Source organism: Podarcis tiliguerta (genome assembly GCF_965153285.1).
Source record: "Podarcis tiliguerta genome assembly, chromosome: 6".
Taxonomy (NCBI): domain Eukaryota; kingdom Metazoa; phylum Chordata; class Lepidosauria; order Squamata; family Lacertidae; genus Podarcis; species Podarcis tiliguerta.
Window position 1 is genome coordinate 95,562,490 of NC_139539.1, and position 17,430 is coordinate 95,579,919.

General features: G+C 43.5%; 2 protein-coding genes across 2 annotated transcripts in view; one reads left to right on the forward strand and one right to left on the reverse strand.

Moving 5' to 3' along the window:
- Window positions 1–5,797, forward strand: part of LAMC2 (laminin subunit gamma 2) — a 45,766-nt gene extending 39,969 nt beyond the window's left edge. Inside the window, exons 21-23 of the mRNA XM_083446480.1 lie at window positions 601–759; window positions 863–962; window positions 4,146–5,797. Coding sequence (XP_083302606.1) covers window positions 601–759; window positions 863–962; window positions 4,146–4,396 — 510 coding nt within the window. The 3' untranslated portion in view covers window positions 4,397–5,797. The remainder of the gene's footprint in view (window positions 1–600; window positions 760–862; window positions 963–4,145) is intronic.
- An 872-nt stretch (window positions 5,798–6,669) lies between these two features.
- The window catches only part of NMNAT2 (nicotinamide nucleotide adenylyltransferase 2), a 66,960-nt gene continuing 56,199 nt past the window's right edge, over window positions 6,670–17,430 (reverse strand). The window contains exons 8-11 of the mRNA XM_083446544.1: window positions 16,827–16,903; window positions 12,973–13,074; window positions 12,417–12,484; window positions 6,670–10,099 (exon numbers count right to left, since the gene is read on the reverse strand). Coding sequence (XP_083302670.1) covers window positions 9,997–10,099; window positions 12,417–12,484; window positions 12,973–13,074; window positions 16,827–16,903 — 350 coding nt within the window. The 3' untranslated portion in view covers window positions 6,670–9,996. The remainder of the gene's footprint in view (window positions 10,100–12,416; window positions 12,485–12,972; window positions 13,075–16,826; window positions 16,904–17,430) is intronic.

The following is a 17,430-nucleotide window of genomic DNA, read 5'->3' on the forward strand; positions in this document are numbered from 1 at the left end:
TCAAATTGCTGCATGTACACTGTTATGTAGTGATTCTTACAACATCCCTGTGAGGTAGGTTACTATGATGGGGACCAGCTAGTCAGTTGCTGGCAGAGGACTTGTGAACAGAGGACTTCTCCTTAGCTGTAGCCCAGCTAGAGGTGGTTTGCAGGAGCTTGACCCTGATACTCTGTAGCATTATTATTGTTACTACTACTCAATATGTCTCAATACAATTTACAGAGAAGTAAAATATAAACATTACACAGACTACAACAGGGTGAGCCAATGTAGTGCTTTCTATATGTTTTTGGACTGCCAATCCTATCATCCCTGACCAAGCTAGCTGGAGCTGATGGAAGGAGCCACGTGGCTACATCTGCACCAGAATGTAATGAAATGTGATCATACATGACATGCCCCTCATTCCCCAGTACTGGTTGTATACACAGACACCTGCGGTCTTTTACCATCTACCTAATGCAGTTGCTCATTGTATCTGCACCTCAAGCCACCAAGGCTTTTCCTTCACCTGCCCACAACTCCTGTCTTCGTCTTCTTTGCATTGCCACTGATTCTGACCTTATAATTGTGCTGTTGGCTGACTTTGTTTTGCAGGAGATAGGAAGGCTGGCCATGGAAGCAAACAGGACAGCAGATGGAGTATTAGTCCTGGAGAAAGGAATCATTTCTTTGCGGGATGAGGCTAGGCGTGTGGAGAGCGAGTTACAGAGGAAGGAGCTGGAGGTTGGCATGGATACAACCAGAGCTCAGGAAGTGAGTGTGCAGCTTTTGCCTTTTTATTAAAAGGGGTTTTAAAGGAACCTCCTAAGGGAGGAAAGCCGGCTAATAATACGTTTGATTGTTGTGGCTTCTTCAGGTTGGTCAGGCGTCACAGGGTGCCCGGGCGGATGCCAGGGATGCTGGGAGCACAGTCCAAGAAGTCCTCCGTGCCTTGGATGATGTTTTGCGCATGATGGGTAAGAAGCAGTTCTATTTCCTGTTAAGTCTGGAAACATTATTCCAGCACAGAATCGTTGGAAGAAATAAGCAGGAACCAGTTAGAGTAGGCGGGAGCAAATGTTTGCTGGTGCAGCTGAATATTACGGGCAGACTTAAACATTAGCAGAATTTTAATAACACTTGCACTGTAACAATTACTATGGGCAATATGGAGAGATTCAAAATATAGATCATGAAATAATATGCAGCTGAAAATGTTAACAATGGAGGGAAGGTTGGGAAGTCTGGAGATTCAGATAAATCTCTAAAGGTGTACATGTACTTGGTATTGTTATAACTTTAGGTTTGTAAAATCAAATAAAAATTATTATTTTTTTAAAAAGACCATTAAGGGCAGACTTGTTCACTTTTGGAGGCCATTTTGGTTCTAGTGAGAAGGGATCAAAAAGAAATAAAGGTGGCATTCATATGCTATGTCACACTTTCTTCAATATCTCTGCTGAAGTTCTGATGATACACAAAAATAATCAATTTATTGGTGAAAGGTAGTTGACTAAAAAATATTTACTCTATTGATAGCTTAATCATATGAGATTGATTGATTGATTGAAATATATAGTATAGTGGTACCTTGGTTCTCGAATGGCTTAGTTGCCAAACAAATTGGCTCCCGAATGCCACAAACCTGGAAATAAGTGTTCCGGTTTGTGGATCTTTTTCAGAAGCTGAACATCCAATGCTGCTTCCGCTTGAGTGCAGGAAACTCCTGCAGCCAATCAGAAGCCTTGGTTTTCAAATGGTTTCGGGAGTCGAACGGACTTGCCAGAACAGATTAAGTTTGAGAACCAAGGTACCACTGTATTTAAGGATTAGCTGGGTGCTGACAGCCTAGATTGAGGCATCACATGCAACTGTCCCACAATGAAAATCCCTGTAGTGCCGGGTCCTGTACAGATGCCCCCTCTGTTGCAGAGAGAAATCTAGAGGCCGCTACATAGGATGAAGAAGTATAAAACACAACTGGACAAAACATTATGGGTTCGAATAAAGACATAAAATTTAACTGATAGCTTTTTATTCCCCTTGTATGATGAAACCATGGGATCTGTGAACTACACATCATGAGAGAGTCCCTAACCCAGTGGTGGTCTTGAAAGACTAATGAGAGGCCAGGCTGTATGCGGGGAGAATAGGCAAGCAGGAGACTGGAGTGCTGAATCCCTGTGGATCCTCTACCCTCTCCACATTCACATTATCTTGGCAAATGTGGGATTGCAAACCTACGTTTGCTGTGGGAACCTATTTCTGTGCCGTAGGAGTGGCCTTATATTTTTCCACATACCAGCTGCTCTTCAACATGTGCAGCATTTTGCGGTGTGTCAAAGCATATTGTGGTTTTAACTCGTTACCAATGTTAGGACTTCAGATCCAAGATCTTTTCATTTCTAACACATTACCTGCACCAGGACCAGTTCATGAAGCTGCAGGCCTGAATACTGTTGTGTGATAAATTGCACTCTTTTGAGGCTGCTGGTTCATGCAAAGTCCTTAATCAGACCTAGCTTATTTCAGTTATAAGAATCACACCCATGATCACACACCTGTCCCCTCAGGTAAGTATGAATTTGCATGGGAGGAGTTATGCATACCTGTCCTGTCTGACACCCAGGTATCACACACAGAGCCTTTTGAAAGGCTTTGTATGCAGAGCTCAACGTCTGCAGGCCCAATATGCATGGCAGGGGGAACTGCCATGTAACACTGGCAGTGTGTGCACTGGACTCTGCGCACGTGTGCCAAATTAAGGTATCCCATCCAGGCTGTGTGGATGTAAAGTGGGGCAAGCACATGTAGAGTCATAACGTTCTCAAATTGCATAGAGGCGCCACACAGCACTTGGACAGGGGGCATCCTATGGGGAAAATGCAGGTGCTTGTGGAGAAGTTGCTTAGCATCATTTAGCTTGTCTATTTCTGTAAAGTTAATGCACTGTTGCCAGCAAGTGAGGAGCAGAGTGGGATGCAAATGTCACTAAATAAATAAGATTGTATCAAGTTTTTTAAACAACATTAGTCATCACAAATTGCAGTCTGTTAGAAATTTTATGAGCATAAAATTACCGAATTAAACATCACAGCGTAGCTCATGGACTAGATTTATAAATAGCTTGGGTGACTGATAGGGAAATTCCTATCATAAATTTTACCACTCATACTACACGATTGCCATCAAAATAAATTTAAGCCTTTTGGAGAAGCTTTGATTGGATTTTCTTGGCTGCAACTGCAAACAGAGAGACAGTATGGGTTACGAATTTCTCGCAATTTTATGACAACATTGTTTGTTGTCTACGGTTGCATATTTATTTACTACAAGAAGACTGTTTTTGTTGATTAAACAAATAACGGTCTACAATTCAAAATCTATCCACAAATGCAAAATCACAGATTGCTTAGTATCATTAAAAATGTTCCACATACAATGGAGACTATTGTTTGGAAACTTACCTTAATGAAAGCCTTTCTAAGATCTTCTAATTTAGGGTCAGTTTTCAGCAAGGGGTAGCAGAGAATCCAGGGTTATTGACCACTTCTGAATCACAATGTGCAAGCTGATGATCTTCTTCTTCTAGAATCCGGGATCCATAAGTGAATAAATAACATTCCAGTGGCAGTTTTATCAATGGACAATAGGCTTCATTACTGTAACTGATTGTGTCAAACTGGGATTTGTGAATGAAGCTGGAATTAAGTGAATGCTTCTCTGATCCCTAAATTGGCTACTTCCCAGTCATTCTCTGGAAACTTACACAGCATCTCTGCATTACCTGTTGGCTGGATCACCTCCCTTCAGAGGAAACTGTCTATTGCATCCCTCCAGGAATCTTTGCTCTGGATGTGCCTTCTTCCAACCAGGGGTCATACTCTGAACAGTTTCTCACACAGAGTCCTCTGAAGGTGTAGGAGGTACCTGCTGCCTTCAGCCTCTAAAAGTCAGTGTTTTGAAGGTAGAGTGAATCTGCCTCTAAATTTAATTCAGACAAAAGTGGGCTTTGGCTATCAGAAGTTTAGGCAACACTATTATAAAGTCTTGGGTTTGTGGATTATGGGACAGCTCCTTCAACAACCAACTAGATTGAGAGATGCCTGCTCAGAAGGTTTTGCTATTGAGTTCTCCTTTTGTTTTACCTCCTCGTATAGACCAACCTGAGTTTGTGGATGAGCAAGGTGTGATCATGCTTGAAACGAACCTAAGTAAAGTCAGAACAAGAAACAACCAGTTGAAAGAACTGATGGCGCAACTGGAGGAAACTGCCAGGCGTCAGAAACTTCGGATTCAGACACTGGAATGGAGCATTACTGAGATCCTTGATGATATCAAGAACCTGGAGGAAATCCGGGATAGTCTTCCCCCAAGTTGCTACAACATACCACCCATTGAGAAACCCTGAAGCCTTTGGAAGCTGGGACAGAAGACTTCCGTGTACTCTGCCAGATCTCGGATACACAAAGCATCAGAGTTAGGCAAACGGTTTTGAGTGCTTCAAAAAACCCAAGCCTCTCAGGATTCAAAAAGCCACATGTGACTGCTGAATAGGTCTTTTTTAAGTTCCGTTCATCAGGCTGGAAGAGCAGGTGCATCATTCTGGTTTATGTTGCAGCTGTTCCACTTTGGTGCATCAAGCATGGAGACATAAAGTTTATCCTAGTTGCCCCACTCCTGGGAAGCAAGAGGGAAACCTGCAGGCTGCACGATAAAGCAGCTGAATTTAAAGAAACTGGTGTGCTGAGAGACATGATTATTGCTGAATATATTAGAAGGTATGTGCCCTGGGTTAGTGTGTGGCTGCAGTGCAAAGCTCGGAGCCAGCAGCTGAATCTGAACTCCCTACTATGTGTCCGCCATCCTAGCCTTCCTTTCTCCCAGCCTGATCTAATGTAATAAGATGGAAGTTAAACCCAGCTAAATTAACTTATGCTACATTAAAACCTTTTTATTACCATGAATTACTCTTAACTCTCACTCTCCCACTTAGAATCTCGCAGGCTGCTTTTCCTTCTGAAAATCTTTCTTAGCATCTAATGTTTCTTAACCTCAAGGATTGGATAAGTGTGGGCCACTGAAAGCTTGCATAGGCCTAAAACTGGTTCAGTAGCATTGCCTCACCACAGGAATTCTGGGAAATCGGTGATATCAAACAGCATATTCTCAATACTCTAATCAAACTACAGTTCCCAGAGTCCCTCAGAGTGGGGGGGGGGGACAGGGGAAGCCTTGAGAGTTACTTGTAGAAAATAAATATAGGTTTGTAGAAGCCTGTGGCAGCAATGGTGATTTAAGATGTTCTTGCTTCATTTCTCCTCCCTTTTTTTACAATGAAAATGGGGATGTCTCTGGTAGATTATCTACAACAAGCTCAAGAGTCTTTGGTTAACCTCGTGTGGCTATATAGTGAGAACCACCTACCTGGCCTTAGGCTATAGCTTAGTAAAATTGCCTAGCAGTGCAAACCTATATATACTCATAAGAAAGTCCCACTGAATGCAATAGAACTTACCCCCAGGTAACTGGGTCTAGGATGGCAGCCTAAGCTTCTTGTTTTGAATCACCATCACAGTCAAAGGAGGGAGAGACTTTCTTGTGGGAGACAGACAAAATCCCTCTGGATAATTCTGTTGGTGTCCATTTTATAACTCTGTTTTTAAATTATCGTTCAAGGCTGTAGTTGGAAAAAGAAACATGACCTATGCCCTTGCTTCAAACAGTACTTCATACACGTGTATAATGGTGCTAAATATCAAGTATTCTGTTGTGGTTGGGTGAAAAGGGCAAAATAAATAATGAATCCCCATGGTTTGAGAAGGCTGCTTATTTCCTTAATTGTGTTTCTCATTCTGGAAACTTCTCCCCCCCCCCCCCCGTACAGTGTGAACATTTTAGTGGAGGCGAAATCGACTTTAACTTTGGATAAAGGTAGTTGCAGCAGGCCCCAGCGACTGAGGGATCCTGGTCAATGCCTTGATTCTGAGATCATCCCTCAACCATTCTACCACTGCTACCTAGTGATTAGTCCTGGCATCAGCCTGGCCAGCTTCTTTGCTCAGTCCACAAAACAGATGAAAGACAGTACCTTGTAGTTGCCAGACAACCATGACAATCACTTTCAGTCCAGAAGAGGTCGAAGCTTCTCTTCTTGCTTTTTACACACAAAGGCCCTGCTCTAGCAACTGCTCTCCCACCAGAGTTTGAAATCAGCTTCTGATGCTACATGGGAGAGTTCTTGTGCTACAGATATAAAAGTACAATAAAAACCCAGGTGCACATGGAAGTCTTACTTCTCTGCATTAGGACTAATCTGCCTCTCCCTGTTCCCCAGACCTTTCACATGGGATTCTGTGCTGCGAATAAGCCTGTTTGTCACCGGGAGAGGCAGCAGCAGATGGTGTCAGCATGCTACTTTAACAAGATATAACCAGCCATCTATCAACCTTTGCTACAACAAATGAAGCAAGAACGGCAGAATTCTATTTTAATATAATTGCTAAGTGAAAATAAAATAAGGTTGTTAAACTGTGCTTGTTTCCAGCAAACTATTCTCTAAAGTCCCATTAACTAGTTGCTATGCTGCAAACCACAGAAATTTACCTAGTAAACGGAAACAGTAGTGAAGGTCAACACAAATTTCATTACTGTAATTTTCTTTTTATTACATCCTTTTAAACATTTTGTTTTGTTTTTGGCCATGACCATTTTAGCAACAATGACCTAACTCTAGCATATTCAAATCTTTTTTTTTCCTTTTAAAACTTTTTTTTAAACAAAGCAAATTTTACGGTTTAAAATTGCAAGTAATGTAAAACAGTCACCTTCCCTCCCTCTCCCCCCCCCATCCCCACCCTGCAATGAAAACCCACTCCTTTGATGTGTGGGTCAAAGCCTGACACTTTTGCCAACTCTTTCCAAACCAATCCCATCAGCATCATCCAGATTTATGCTACGCCCTGCTCTCTCTCCCCCTCCCCCCTAATCATAAGCATAACTGAGCACATGAAGGCAAAGATAAGACAAATAAGACATTATATACATCATCTGAACCACAATGCTATGTTCCTAAGGCATGCTGTCCTAAACTGGATGAAACAGGAAAGTAGCCTGAATAACCCATCTTTTGTTCCAGAGTATGGAGAATTCATCCCTCTATTTTCTTTGCTAACCTCATTTTTTAAATCCTCCCCACAAAAGTGTCCTTCAAAACTTTTTGGAAGGCCACAGTTTCTGCCTTTCACTCTCTCACACACAGAGACATATACAGACTGTCAGATACGTTCTTGGCTTTGCACTCTGCAGCTTAGCATTGAGATGTATCGTGGGTTCCAGCAAGAGGTTGTGGCTGCTCTTAAAACGGAGGCATGTGAAAGAGAGTGCTTTGGAAATAGTAGTTGGTAACGCGGAACAGGACAGCAATAGCTACTCATCTAGAGTCATGTAGGATTTCTAAGCCTTCTGTGAGTAGAAAAATTCTCATCAAAGAGACGGTCTCTTCTGTACATCTGCCTGTGACAGCAGTGAGTGTCTAAGGGGTAGTGAATGCTATGTGGTGTGGTCCTATAATGCCAGGTTGCGACACAAATCTCGTCCCTGTGTGCCACTATCCTCTCTGGTTGCCAAATGCTTTTAGGGGTAGCAGCTGCCTAAGAACGCACAACAGAAAATGAGGGAGGTATTTAGGGTGGAATCCCCATGCCCCATTCACTCACATTTTACGAGTCCACATGACATCTTCCATTTATAACCCTTCTTTGTTTTCTCAGTGTTTCCTTCATCTTTTTTTCTAATAGCAGAAAGTTTTATCTTCTTGAAAAGGGTTGTGCAAGCCTCACATACATGGATGCCCTTAGCACTATTCTTATCCTCTTTTTAAAAAAATGATATGTGGCTTTGATGCGGGCAGTGACATATTGAGCAAGCATGTTTATCATTCATGATAACCTTTGTGGTGGGCACCATTTTATAAATCAGACAGTATTTTTCATCAATATTTAAAATAGCACTAAAATGCTTTTCTGGATATATAATATTAAAATAGTAGCAAAATACTGCTTAAATTAAAAAAAAAAGTTTTAGTACTCTAACAATAAATTACTAAAGGAAAAGAAGACAGAAACCTTTCCACTCACCACCACAAGGACTTTCCCCCCTGGTTCAACACTTTCAATACAAAGGAAACATTAAATACTTGGTTGTTTGACATTTTGTTAGTAATAATGGACAATCACACTCAAATGAGTAAGTGCTTAGTACTAAATAAATGACTCTTTGTTTAAAACAACAACAACAACTGGATTTCCCCCTCTCAAATAACTGCACAGGTTATTTGGACCTTCTTCCTCATCCAGAGCAGCTATGTCACACAGCAGAACAAACAAAAGAAAAGCAAAATATCCCCAATAGTGTGGAAAGACAATTACAATTCTGGTTGTAGTTTGCATTAGCACTCAAGGACACCAACGTGGAAGCAGCCAGAGATTCTAAATACTGATTTTTCCAGAGACACACCCTGTATTCAGTGCAGATGGTCACCTCTAAGTCCAGTGAGAAACATGTAGCCAAGCAAGAGCTCAGAATGAAGTATGCATTGCTTTCACTCCAGCCAAGAATAGCTGATCTACGCTTGTAGAAATCTCACATGGAACAGCCTGGCTGAGGCTATACCACTCTAGAGTCGCTGATGGAGGATCACACAGGCGAATACTTCCCCACATCAAGCAAATACACACAACCCCTCAGGCATTTGGCACATTTCTCCATCCTCTAACTCTGTTTAGTGGGGCCAAGTGAGGAAGTGCAACTCATGGTTTTATTATTTCTTCCTCTCTGACAGACATTCACTGATTCCTCTCACTAGCTATAACACAATCACAACTGGCTACCTGTTTTGAGAACTAAATGGAGTGCAGCTGCTGGCCTTTCCTTGAGGTTTAGGGGAGGGCATTGCCTGAGTGAGGGGGAGAACTAACTGCAGTTGCCCCACAAGGCTGAAAGAGGCAGGCATGTTGACAGAGGGAAACAGCTGCGAATGAACGAGCCTGAACTAATCACACTAGCAAGGCTGCAGTGGACACCACTGTCCACTTGATAAAAAGCCAAATGAGTTTCTGCAGAAAATTAAACACTTTAAACCAAGAGGACACAGCCAACCTGGGACAAATGATTGAAGGCATTCCATGAGCAAGCAAGGTGGGTTACTTACTTGCAGCATCCCAGGCAGGTGTGCTCTGTGTCGCTACTCTACTCTAGGGAGGGCTCCTTTTTAAAAAGGGATTAAAGCACAACAGGAAACCCATTTAAATCCCCTGCCCTTAGAAAGAAGCATCTATTTACAAAGGGAAATTCTGCCTCCCTGCCATTCTTTCATCCTTTCCCCAGCAATTCCCCTCCTTCAGATAACACAATCCAGAATTTGGGAAGTTTCTTTTCTTTTTCTTTCTTTTTCAAGCTAAATCTTCCATGCTTGACCTAAAAAGTCTGGGCTTTGTACCAAGTGGGTCAGAATCTCCTTCTGCCAACCACATTCTAATTTGAATGGATCACAGCAATTTTTTAGAAAGCCAAAAATAGAGGGAGAGGGGAAAACCCTGCATTAAAAATAAAAAGGCCCACTGAAATTTATTTAGCTGATGTATTATGAAAACACCTTCCTGGCTTCCAAGGTGTGCTAGAAAGGTATGCAATGTTCCATCCCCTAATAATGCATGCTGGGAAGGTAGACACCAAAGCTGTCCCCCTGAGGCACGTAGCATCTGATCCTCTCTTCCATTTTCTCTCCTAACTAGAAGGGGGAAGATTACTCGATGGAGTGTGCACTCGGCTGGTTGTTGTATGCAGCACTTCCCAGCATTTGGTAGTGGTGGTGGGACATCAGAGTGAAACAGGCAGATGCACACAAGAGGCAATGAGAAAGAAATGAGAGAGTGAGAAAGAGAGAATTGTGATGAGCAACCATAGGAGAGTGGAGTAATAGGGCTGCCATGGTGCAACTCCGAGGCAGCTTTAGCCAGAGGCATTCAGGTACAGCTGACTCTTGAGGATGTAATCAATGACTGGCTGACACAAGTAATCCACCACATGACCATCACCATGCTGAAGAGCCAGTCTGTGGGAGAAACAGAAGCAGAGGGAGACAGTCAGTTCAGAAGATGGACAGCTGCACAGGCTAACCTGCCTATTTGGTTGGATGGAGCATAGTTCCTGAGGCTGGGGGCTTGCAGACTTTGCCGGTGAGACCACTAATGTGGGGAATGGGACTGGAGGAGTGGTAGGTAGGAGAGAAAGCAGATCTGTCCCCTTATCTCAGCCACCCTGCTTATTATATCCAAGGTGTCTCTTGAACTAACCCCAGACAGATGTCTTCCACTGAACAGAAAAGGAAAGGGGAGTTTTCAAGGCCCATTTTCTTTTCTTTACACAAATAAGAGCTGGTCTATACAAACAGCAGTTCCAAGGTTAAACTGCATTCGAACACACAGCCCAACACTATGCAATCTTAAGTCTCAGAACAGTTTACAAAACGGTCTGCTAAGATTTCTTTGACACTCATGGAAATAAACAAGGAAAAGTCAGATAATATTTTACCACTAGAGTTCTGACAAATTATTTCATTTGCCCGTGCCATTGAAAGGGCTGTAGAGTTCTGCAAAAATTACCATGCTGGATTTCTCAACAGAACTTTCAATTCTGTAACCTGCTAATTGGTTTGGCTGCATATTCTAGGGCAGTTAAGGTTGCAAACTGAAGAGCGTGACTTTTCTCTTCATGGCTCCACAGCCTCTCCTACCTGGATAGTGTCACCCACTCTCCTGCTTTGCCTGCTGGAGCAAACAGAGCTCCTGTGGGTTTGCAGCAAGCTAGAGAGGGGGTGAGGATAGGATTGTAAGAAGAGCAAAGTGAAGAAGGTTAAAAAATCTCAGGTTAAAGAATCACAATCTCAGGGTTATATAAGCCTGGTCAAACTGGTCTGTCATGATTTGCTCTGAATCTGTGTGAAGCTTCATACTCCATTGCAGCTAACAAAATATGGGACATGCAGGTCATGTCTTGATCACATGTCAGCAAGTCAGAATTTGAGCTAAACTAAGAGAGAGTTGTCATTATCTGGGTGAAATCTTAAAATGAAGTCCTATATACATAAGGTAAAGTTCAAGAATACAATGTGGGATAGGGAGTATTCAAGTTGTATGGTGAAGTGTGCAAAAGAAATAAGTTAAAGATTGTTACTTTGTTCCATATCTTTACTCTTTTCACCCAGATGCTTACAAATACGTTTGATAGCATATAGCATATATCTAAAGAAATAATGCAAGGGTCACTAATGTGAGAGACAACAATCCAGCACAATTAGCTCCAGATCTGTCCATTGCTTTGAAGAACTCCCTGGACATCAGATGGAAAGATGGTTTTCCATTGGTGTTCCACTGTGAAAGCTTTGACTTGGACTGACTGGAAAAGGTCCAAGACTCACTTCCATCTGAAGATTACAGGATTGGTCATCCCCTTTTAAAGAAAGTATGAAGCTCAGGTGCAGAAAGCCATTGTTGACTGATAATTGTTGTAGTTGTAGTTGAAGTCTTGCGGCGCTGTGGTCTAAACCACTGAGCTTCTTGGACTTGCCGATCAGAAGGTCGGTGGTTTGAATTCCCGCTACGGGGTGAGCTCCCATTGCTCTGTCCCAGCTCCTGCCAGCCTAGCAGTTCAAAAGAATACCAGTGCGAGTAAATGAATAGGTGTGTCACTGTGGCGGGAAGGTAAACAGCGTTTCCATGCGCTTTGGCTTCCGTCACAGTGTCCAATTGCACCAGAAGCGGTTTAGTCATGACTCGGAATGCTGTCTGTGGACAAATGCTGGCTCCCTCCGCCTGAAAGCGAGACGAGCGCTGCAACCCCATAGTCGCCTTTGACTGGACTTAACCATGGGTCCTTTACCTTTTTTACCTTTGAAGTCTTGCAGGCATTTGTTTTGAATTGTGTGGTAGTCTTGGATCATTTGTATTGCCCTTGTAATTAATATAATTGAGTTATATCTTTATCTCATGTGGTCTAGATTCTATTTTCTGATTACCTTAACTACATAACCCTGGTAAACCTTCACACTGACCTCTCTCTGTGTGTGTAATATGGATTGTCATGTTAGCAACTGACATAGCAGCCGAGAAAGAGGAGGAATGGACTGCTCAGGAACAGTAATGGTCAATGGGGTACTTTACATCAAAGACTGCAGTCCCCGTTGAGGAATGGAGGAGGCGAGGAAGAGGGAAAACCAATCCTTTGCCACCATTTTCTGAACTGCTAGTAAACATTGTTGGCTCTGCAATCAAACACCTGCAGAAATATTTGTTGGCAAAAACCAAAAGGCTCCCAACAGTCTAACCAACATTTTTGCCCTTCCCCCGCCCACAGTCCCTTTCGTGACGCACCTGCTCTTAGTTGAACTGACAATGGCCATGGGGTGGTTCACGTCATCTTTCACAACCAGGATATTGTTCTGTGGAGGAACCATAGAAAGAACATTGACAGGAGCCCCTTCCCACAAGATGATCAGGTGATGCTCTGCCCTAAAATGTTCATCTCTGTCTGAGGTGAGCACGAAGGCAAGACCTTTTCCATTTTGGCATCCTCACAGTAGAAATTATTTTAAATAAACACAATTTTAATTAAGAAGCAAATTGCGCTGAGGCAGGAGACAAAAGTTAAACGGTATCCTTAGCAAATTGACTTTAGTTCTTCTTGCTGGGCTAACTCAGGACGGGCAATTCTCACACTTGATTGTTAAAAGTAGAGGTGCTTCCAGGAATTGGCATGGCTGAAGGGAGCTCACATGCTTAATCAGACTCAAGAGATGTCCCAGATGAGACAGAAAGGCCAGCAGGCTTCAGTCAATGAAGGCAAGTAAAAAATGAATACTCCAGGAGAGGTATTATGAACTCCTTGAAAAACATTGATTTATCAATGCATTTTTGCAAAAGGACTTACTTTGTACTTCCGGAGTATTGAGGAGTGGTTCATGATCCGGTCTGTGTCAGTTCCATCTCGTGGCACAACAACAATGCCAAAGTCCCCAACTATCACCTCCATCTGTTGTGAAGCAAAAGGAACATGCATTACAACTGTGGAGTGAGTGGGGGGTGGGGAATCATGTTTATATTCCTGAAAACTTGGATAATCTCTTGGGTTCCTGATTTGCAACTAGAGACAAGCACCATCTCTATTGCATTTTCAGCACCTGTGGAAGACTTCCCTCTTTCAACAAGCCTTCTAATTTGTTGTTGTTGTTTTATTCCAGTCAGTATCTGTACTGGATTTGAAATTGCTTTTATATATGCAACTGTTTTAAATGTGTTTTTATTGTATTTTGAAATCACTTTGGGATGCTTCATAGGAAGTGATTCATAAATGAAATTAATCAGCATAACCTCCACCCATCCCTTGCCAGGGGCGTGTGAGATGTCAGTGTGAAAAATCCTGGCTTTGATATACCAAAGGCAGCACTCAGAAGAGAAAGCACTGGTGTTACACTACTCAACAACGGACACTGCATGCTGAGCATGTGTGGGATTACAGGCAGCCGTGGGTGACAGGCAATATGTGCAGTGGGTGAAGTGCTTTTCTCTGGGGGGACGCACGCCCCTAAACATTTTGTGAATCTAAGTGTGGCCTCATTGAGGGGCAGTATTTCAATATGAGTAGGAAAATGAAAGTACTCCTAAACATTTTTTTAAAGAAAAAAAGCACTGAGTGGATGCAGCCCAAATTCAGGTTCAGCTTTATTTATTCAGGTTCTGCTGGATCAGGAAAGGCAGAAAGAGGTGAGTGAGGCTGAGAGACTTCAAAGAAGTGTGACTGGCCCAAGGTCACCCAGCAGCTGCAGGTGGAGGAGCGGAGACACGAACCCGGTTCCCCAGATTACGAGTCCACCACTCTTAACCACTACACCACACTGGCTCTTTCCCCTTATCACTCTAACAGGCTTATCCCTGAGCTTTAATCTTGCTTTCTGTCTTCAGACACTCCTCTAAGAGAAACCAGGCCTGCTTTGCCTCAGGGTTTTTATCCTTGCTCTGTTTGTCTTCCAATCCTGGGAAACCTCTGTCCTCCACGGATACAAGCCTCCTTCTTCCTAGCATAGCAGGCTGTGAATACATGTGCGAAAGGGAGGGGGAAACCTAAGAAGAAAAAAAGCAGTGGCATCTCTCTGTCTGTCCATCTCGTAGGGTGTTTGCATGCAAAGGGAAGGGGCGAAAATTGGGGGCTCAGTCAGGATTGGAAAGGAAAGGGGGGGTTGCCAATGATGAAAACCCCCATTCCCTCGTAAAGAAGAAATGTGCAGGGGACAGCCCCCTCCCCCCTCCCCAGCAAGTCACCACAGCCCAAAGCCTTGTGCTCCAGCTGCCTGGAGCCTGCCTGCTCAATGCCCTCAAGCCACTCCAGGCCGTTATCTCACTGGGGCAGTGAAGGGAATCAAGATGGGAAGGGCCTGGAATGCATCCATCCTCTGGGTCCAACGTCCTCTACTACCCCCACAACTTTGGGAAGCAGCCTTGCTCTTTGCTTATCAATAGAAGTGTAATGAAAGGCGAAATAACTTAAAAGGAAATAGGGATTTTTCTCTCTCTCTCTCTTTCACTCCAGCTTTGAAGTTGGCACACTAACTATGGTCTCCTGTGACTTTTCACAGATCCTCTCTTGTTCTTCTTATTTGTCCTTCCAAGCAGCATCTGATTTTAGGTGTCAAAATTGTTTGGGGTGTTGGGGGAGGGGTAGTACCTGTGGTGGGGGACACATGGTGCTCCTTCTGGGGTTGTTTGTTCACCCAGCACTCAGCTCGCACCTGTGTGGCTCCTAGAAGCTGTCAGCATGCAACTGGGGACACAGCTGAGGGTAGAGGATGGGTCTCAAACCCACCCCACACCCTCGGTGTGTTAGCAACTTCCCCGGCATGTGAAGACAGGCTGCGGCAGATTAAGCAAGTGGGGGTCCAACAGTCAAGAAGGGGGTTTCTGCAGTGCTGCAGAGGGAAGTGAGGGGCAGGTGGGGGTGACAGGCTTGTGCGCCTCCTTCTGGCAACTCCTGTCAGCCAAACAGGTGCCAAACGTCTTGCTCCGCTTTCCTTTGGCCCACATCAGCAAGGCCAAGAGAGTGGTCTCGTCATTTGGGCAGCCCAGGACCACCACACACACTGCCCACGCTTGCACCCCAGGCAGGTCACTTGGGTGCTGCTAATGCAGCAGGTGGACACTTCACCCCTGGAGGCGCACAAACGGATGCCAACAGCATTGCTATTGCCAGTGAGAGGGGCTTACAGATTTCATGGCTGATGCCCCTAACAATTTGGCAACTTTGCGTATTATGCATTTTGACTGAGGGGTGGGGAATGACAGCATTTGCTGTCCTAGCTAGATGTGTTGGGTTGGCCTGTGCAACTGAGCACTCCTCCGTACTCCCTTTTTATTGTGTATTTATGCTCATGATGCTATTTGGGTGGTCACAGGAGACCCCACTTTTGTGCCTGCAAAAGTTTTGGGGCTCTCACACAGCTTGATTATTGTATTATTATTATTATTATTATTATTATTATTATTATTATTATTATAGAATTTATATACCACCCTATACCCGAGGGTCTCAGGGCGGTTCACAGAATAAAATCAAGATATAAAACCACAAAATACCTAATAAAAATAAAACAACAACCCAATAGCCCCCCCCAAAAAACATTTTAATTAGTGCATAGCTTGTAACATATTGTTGAAATCCTGTAACTTTATAATACCACATACATTCTGGTTTAGTTTTGTTCTGCCTTTGTTGCAGGGTGGTCCCTTCAGATAGTAATAATGTGGAAGCATTGGGGAAGCATTGCAGAACAAACTAAAACAGAATAAATTCACCATTATTGTGCCAGGAACATGTGGCAGAATACCCTCATGAGGGCCCTGAATGTGGATCTCAGAGGTATTCCGGGCTCCTTTCAGACTGGCAGGGGTTGAGTAACCCTCCCTGTGAAACACAAGGGTTCTGCTGTGGATATTATTAAGCTTGCAGCAACAGGCTGACTTCAGTTTTTAAATAATCCTTATTTCTTGCAGTGTCACAGAAACATTTCTAGCCATATTAGGGTCTGTAAGGCTCTCTTGGCCCATAGGCTAAACTTAGGGCTAAAATTATGTGAATCTCTCTTTTTCAATGCAGCAGTTTGGGATGGAGTCTTTCAAAATCACCCACATGTACACTCTTGTGATCAACAGCCTTGCTGAATGGCAGAACCACCTAGTCTCACACTGTGAAAGAGGCACGGAAAGAACTCCAAGATGAAGAGAGAAGAGTCCTCAGAATGGTGCATAAAGCAAAACTGATTATACTTAGACTGCAACCTTCCTGGGACTGGGACATCACATGCCCATGCTTGGAGATAGATCAGAATGAACAATAAATCTGAGTAAAGATGGCTTCCTGTGCTATGAGGCAGCAGGTGCTGTGTGCTTGCCATTTAATGAGATTCATGACCTTGCTGTGCATCTGCACAACTCCAGTGAGATTTGAAGTGGCACCCTTGTTTGCAAGACAAGCTGTCCAAGAGGAGTACCCCCCCCTTGCATTCGCACCCCCCTGCCTTCGTTGGAGCTAGCCGTGGAGATGCCATGCACACTGGAGTGAAAGGTAGAAGCAAACAGATGGTCTGTGATTTCCCACCGCCTAAGAAACTAAAAGCAAGAATCCTTGGTGAGAACATGATGATGAATGAATGGCCACTGGTATGTGTGAAAATGGAGCGAGTGAATGATCAGGAGGCAGAGCACAGCTTCACCCATGTTCCAGTAACAACTCACATCAGCTTCATTCCATAGGCCTGGAATGCAGAAGGACTCCAGCAAGTCGCTTCCACACAGCAGCAAGATTCGGAGCTCTGGAGAAAAAGGTACACAGATATTCAGATACACAGACTCAAAGGCCTGGAAAGGGAGAGAGAGGGGCCTGAAGAAGGGAGCAAAAAAGAGGCTTCGACACAAAGCTGTGGCTTGGATTCTGTTTTCAGAAGTGGGCTACTGCTTGCAAGTTATCTACTACTCATGCACACATGTAAAAATGTCTTGTATGAACACAGTGCTGCCATATCTGTCTCTTGGACCAATTTGTGAACTACTTCTGGAGCGATGGAGGGAGCAAGTCTTTGGCAAAGCCGGTTGTGCATATGGCCCACTTCAGGAAGGATGTATTTTGCTTAGACAGAAATTACTTCCAGGTCCATTTATGGAACAAAAGAAGTATTCCTACTGAAAGTTCGCCTCAGCTCAAGAGAGAAAGATATTTCCTGAAACGTTCCCTACAGCTTCAAATTAATAAAACATGCAAGAGTTCTTTTGTGTAGCATTCTATGCTGTTAAAAACTGCAGTATCCATTTTGTATAAGTGTATACTAACATTATTTAAAAC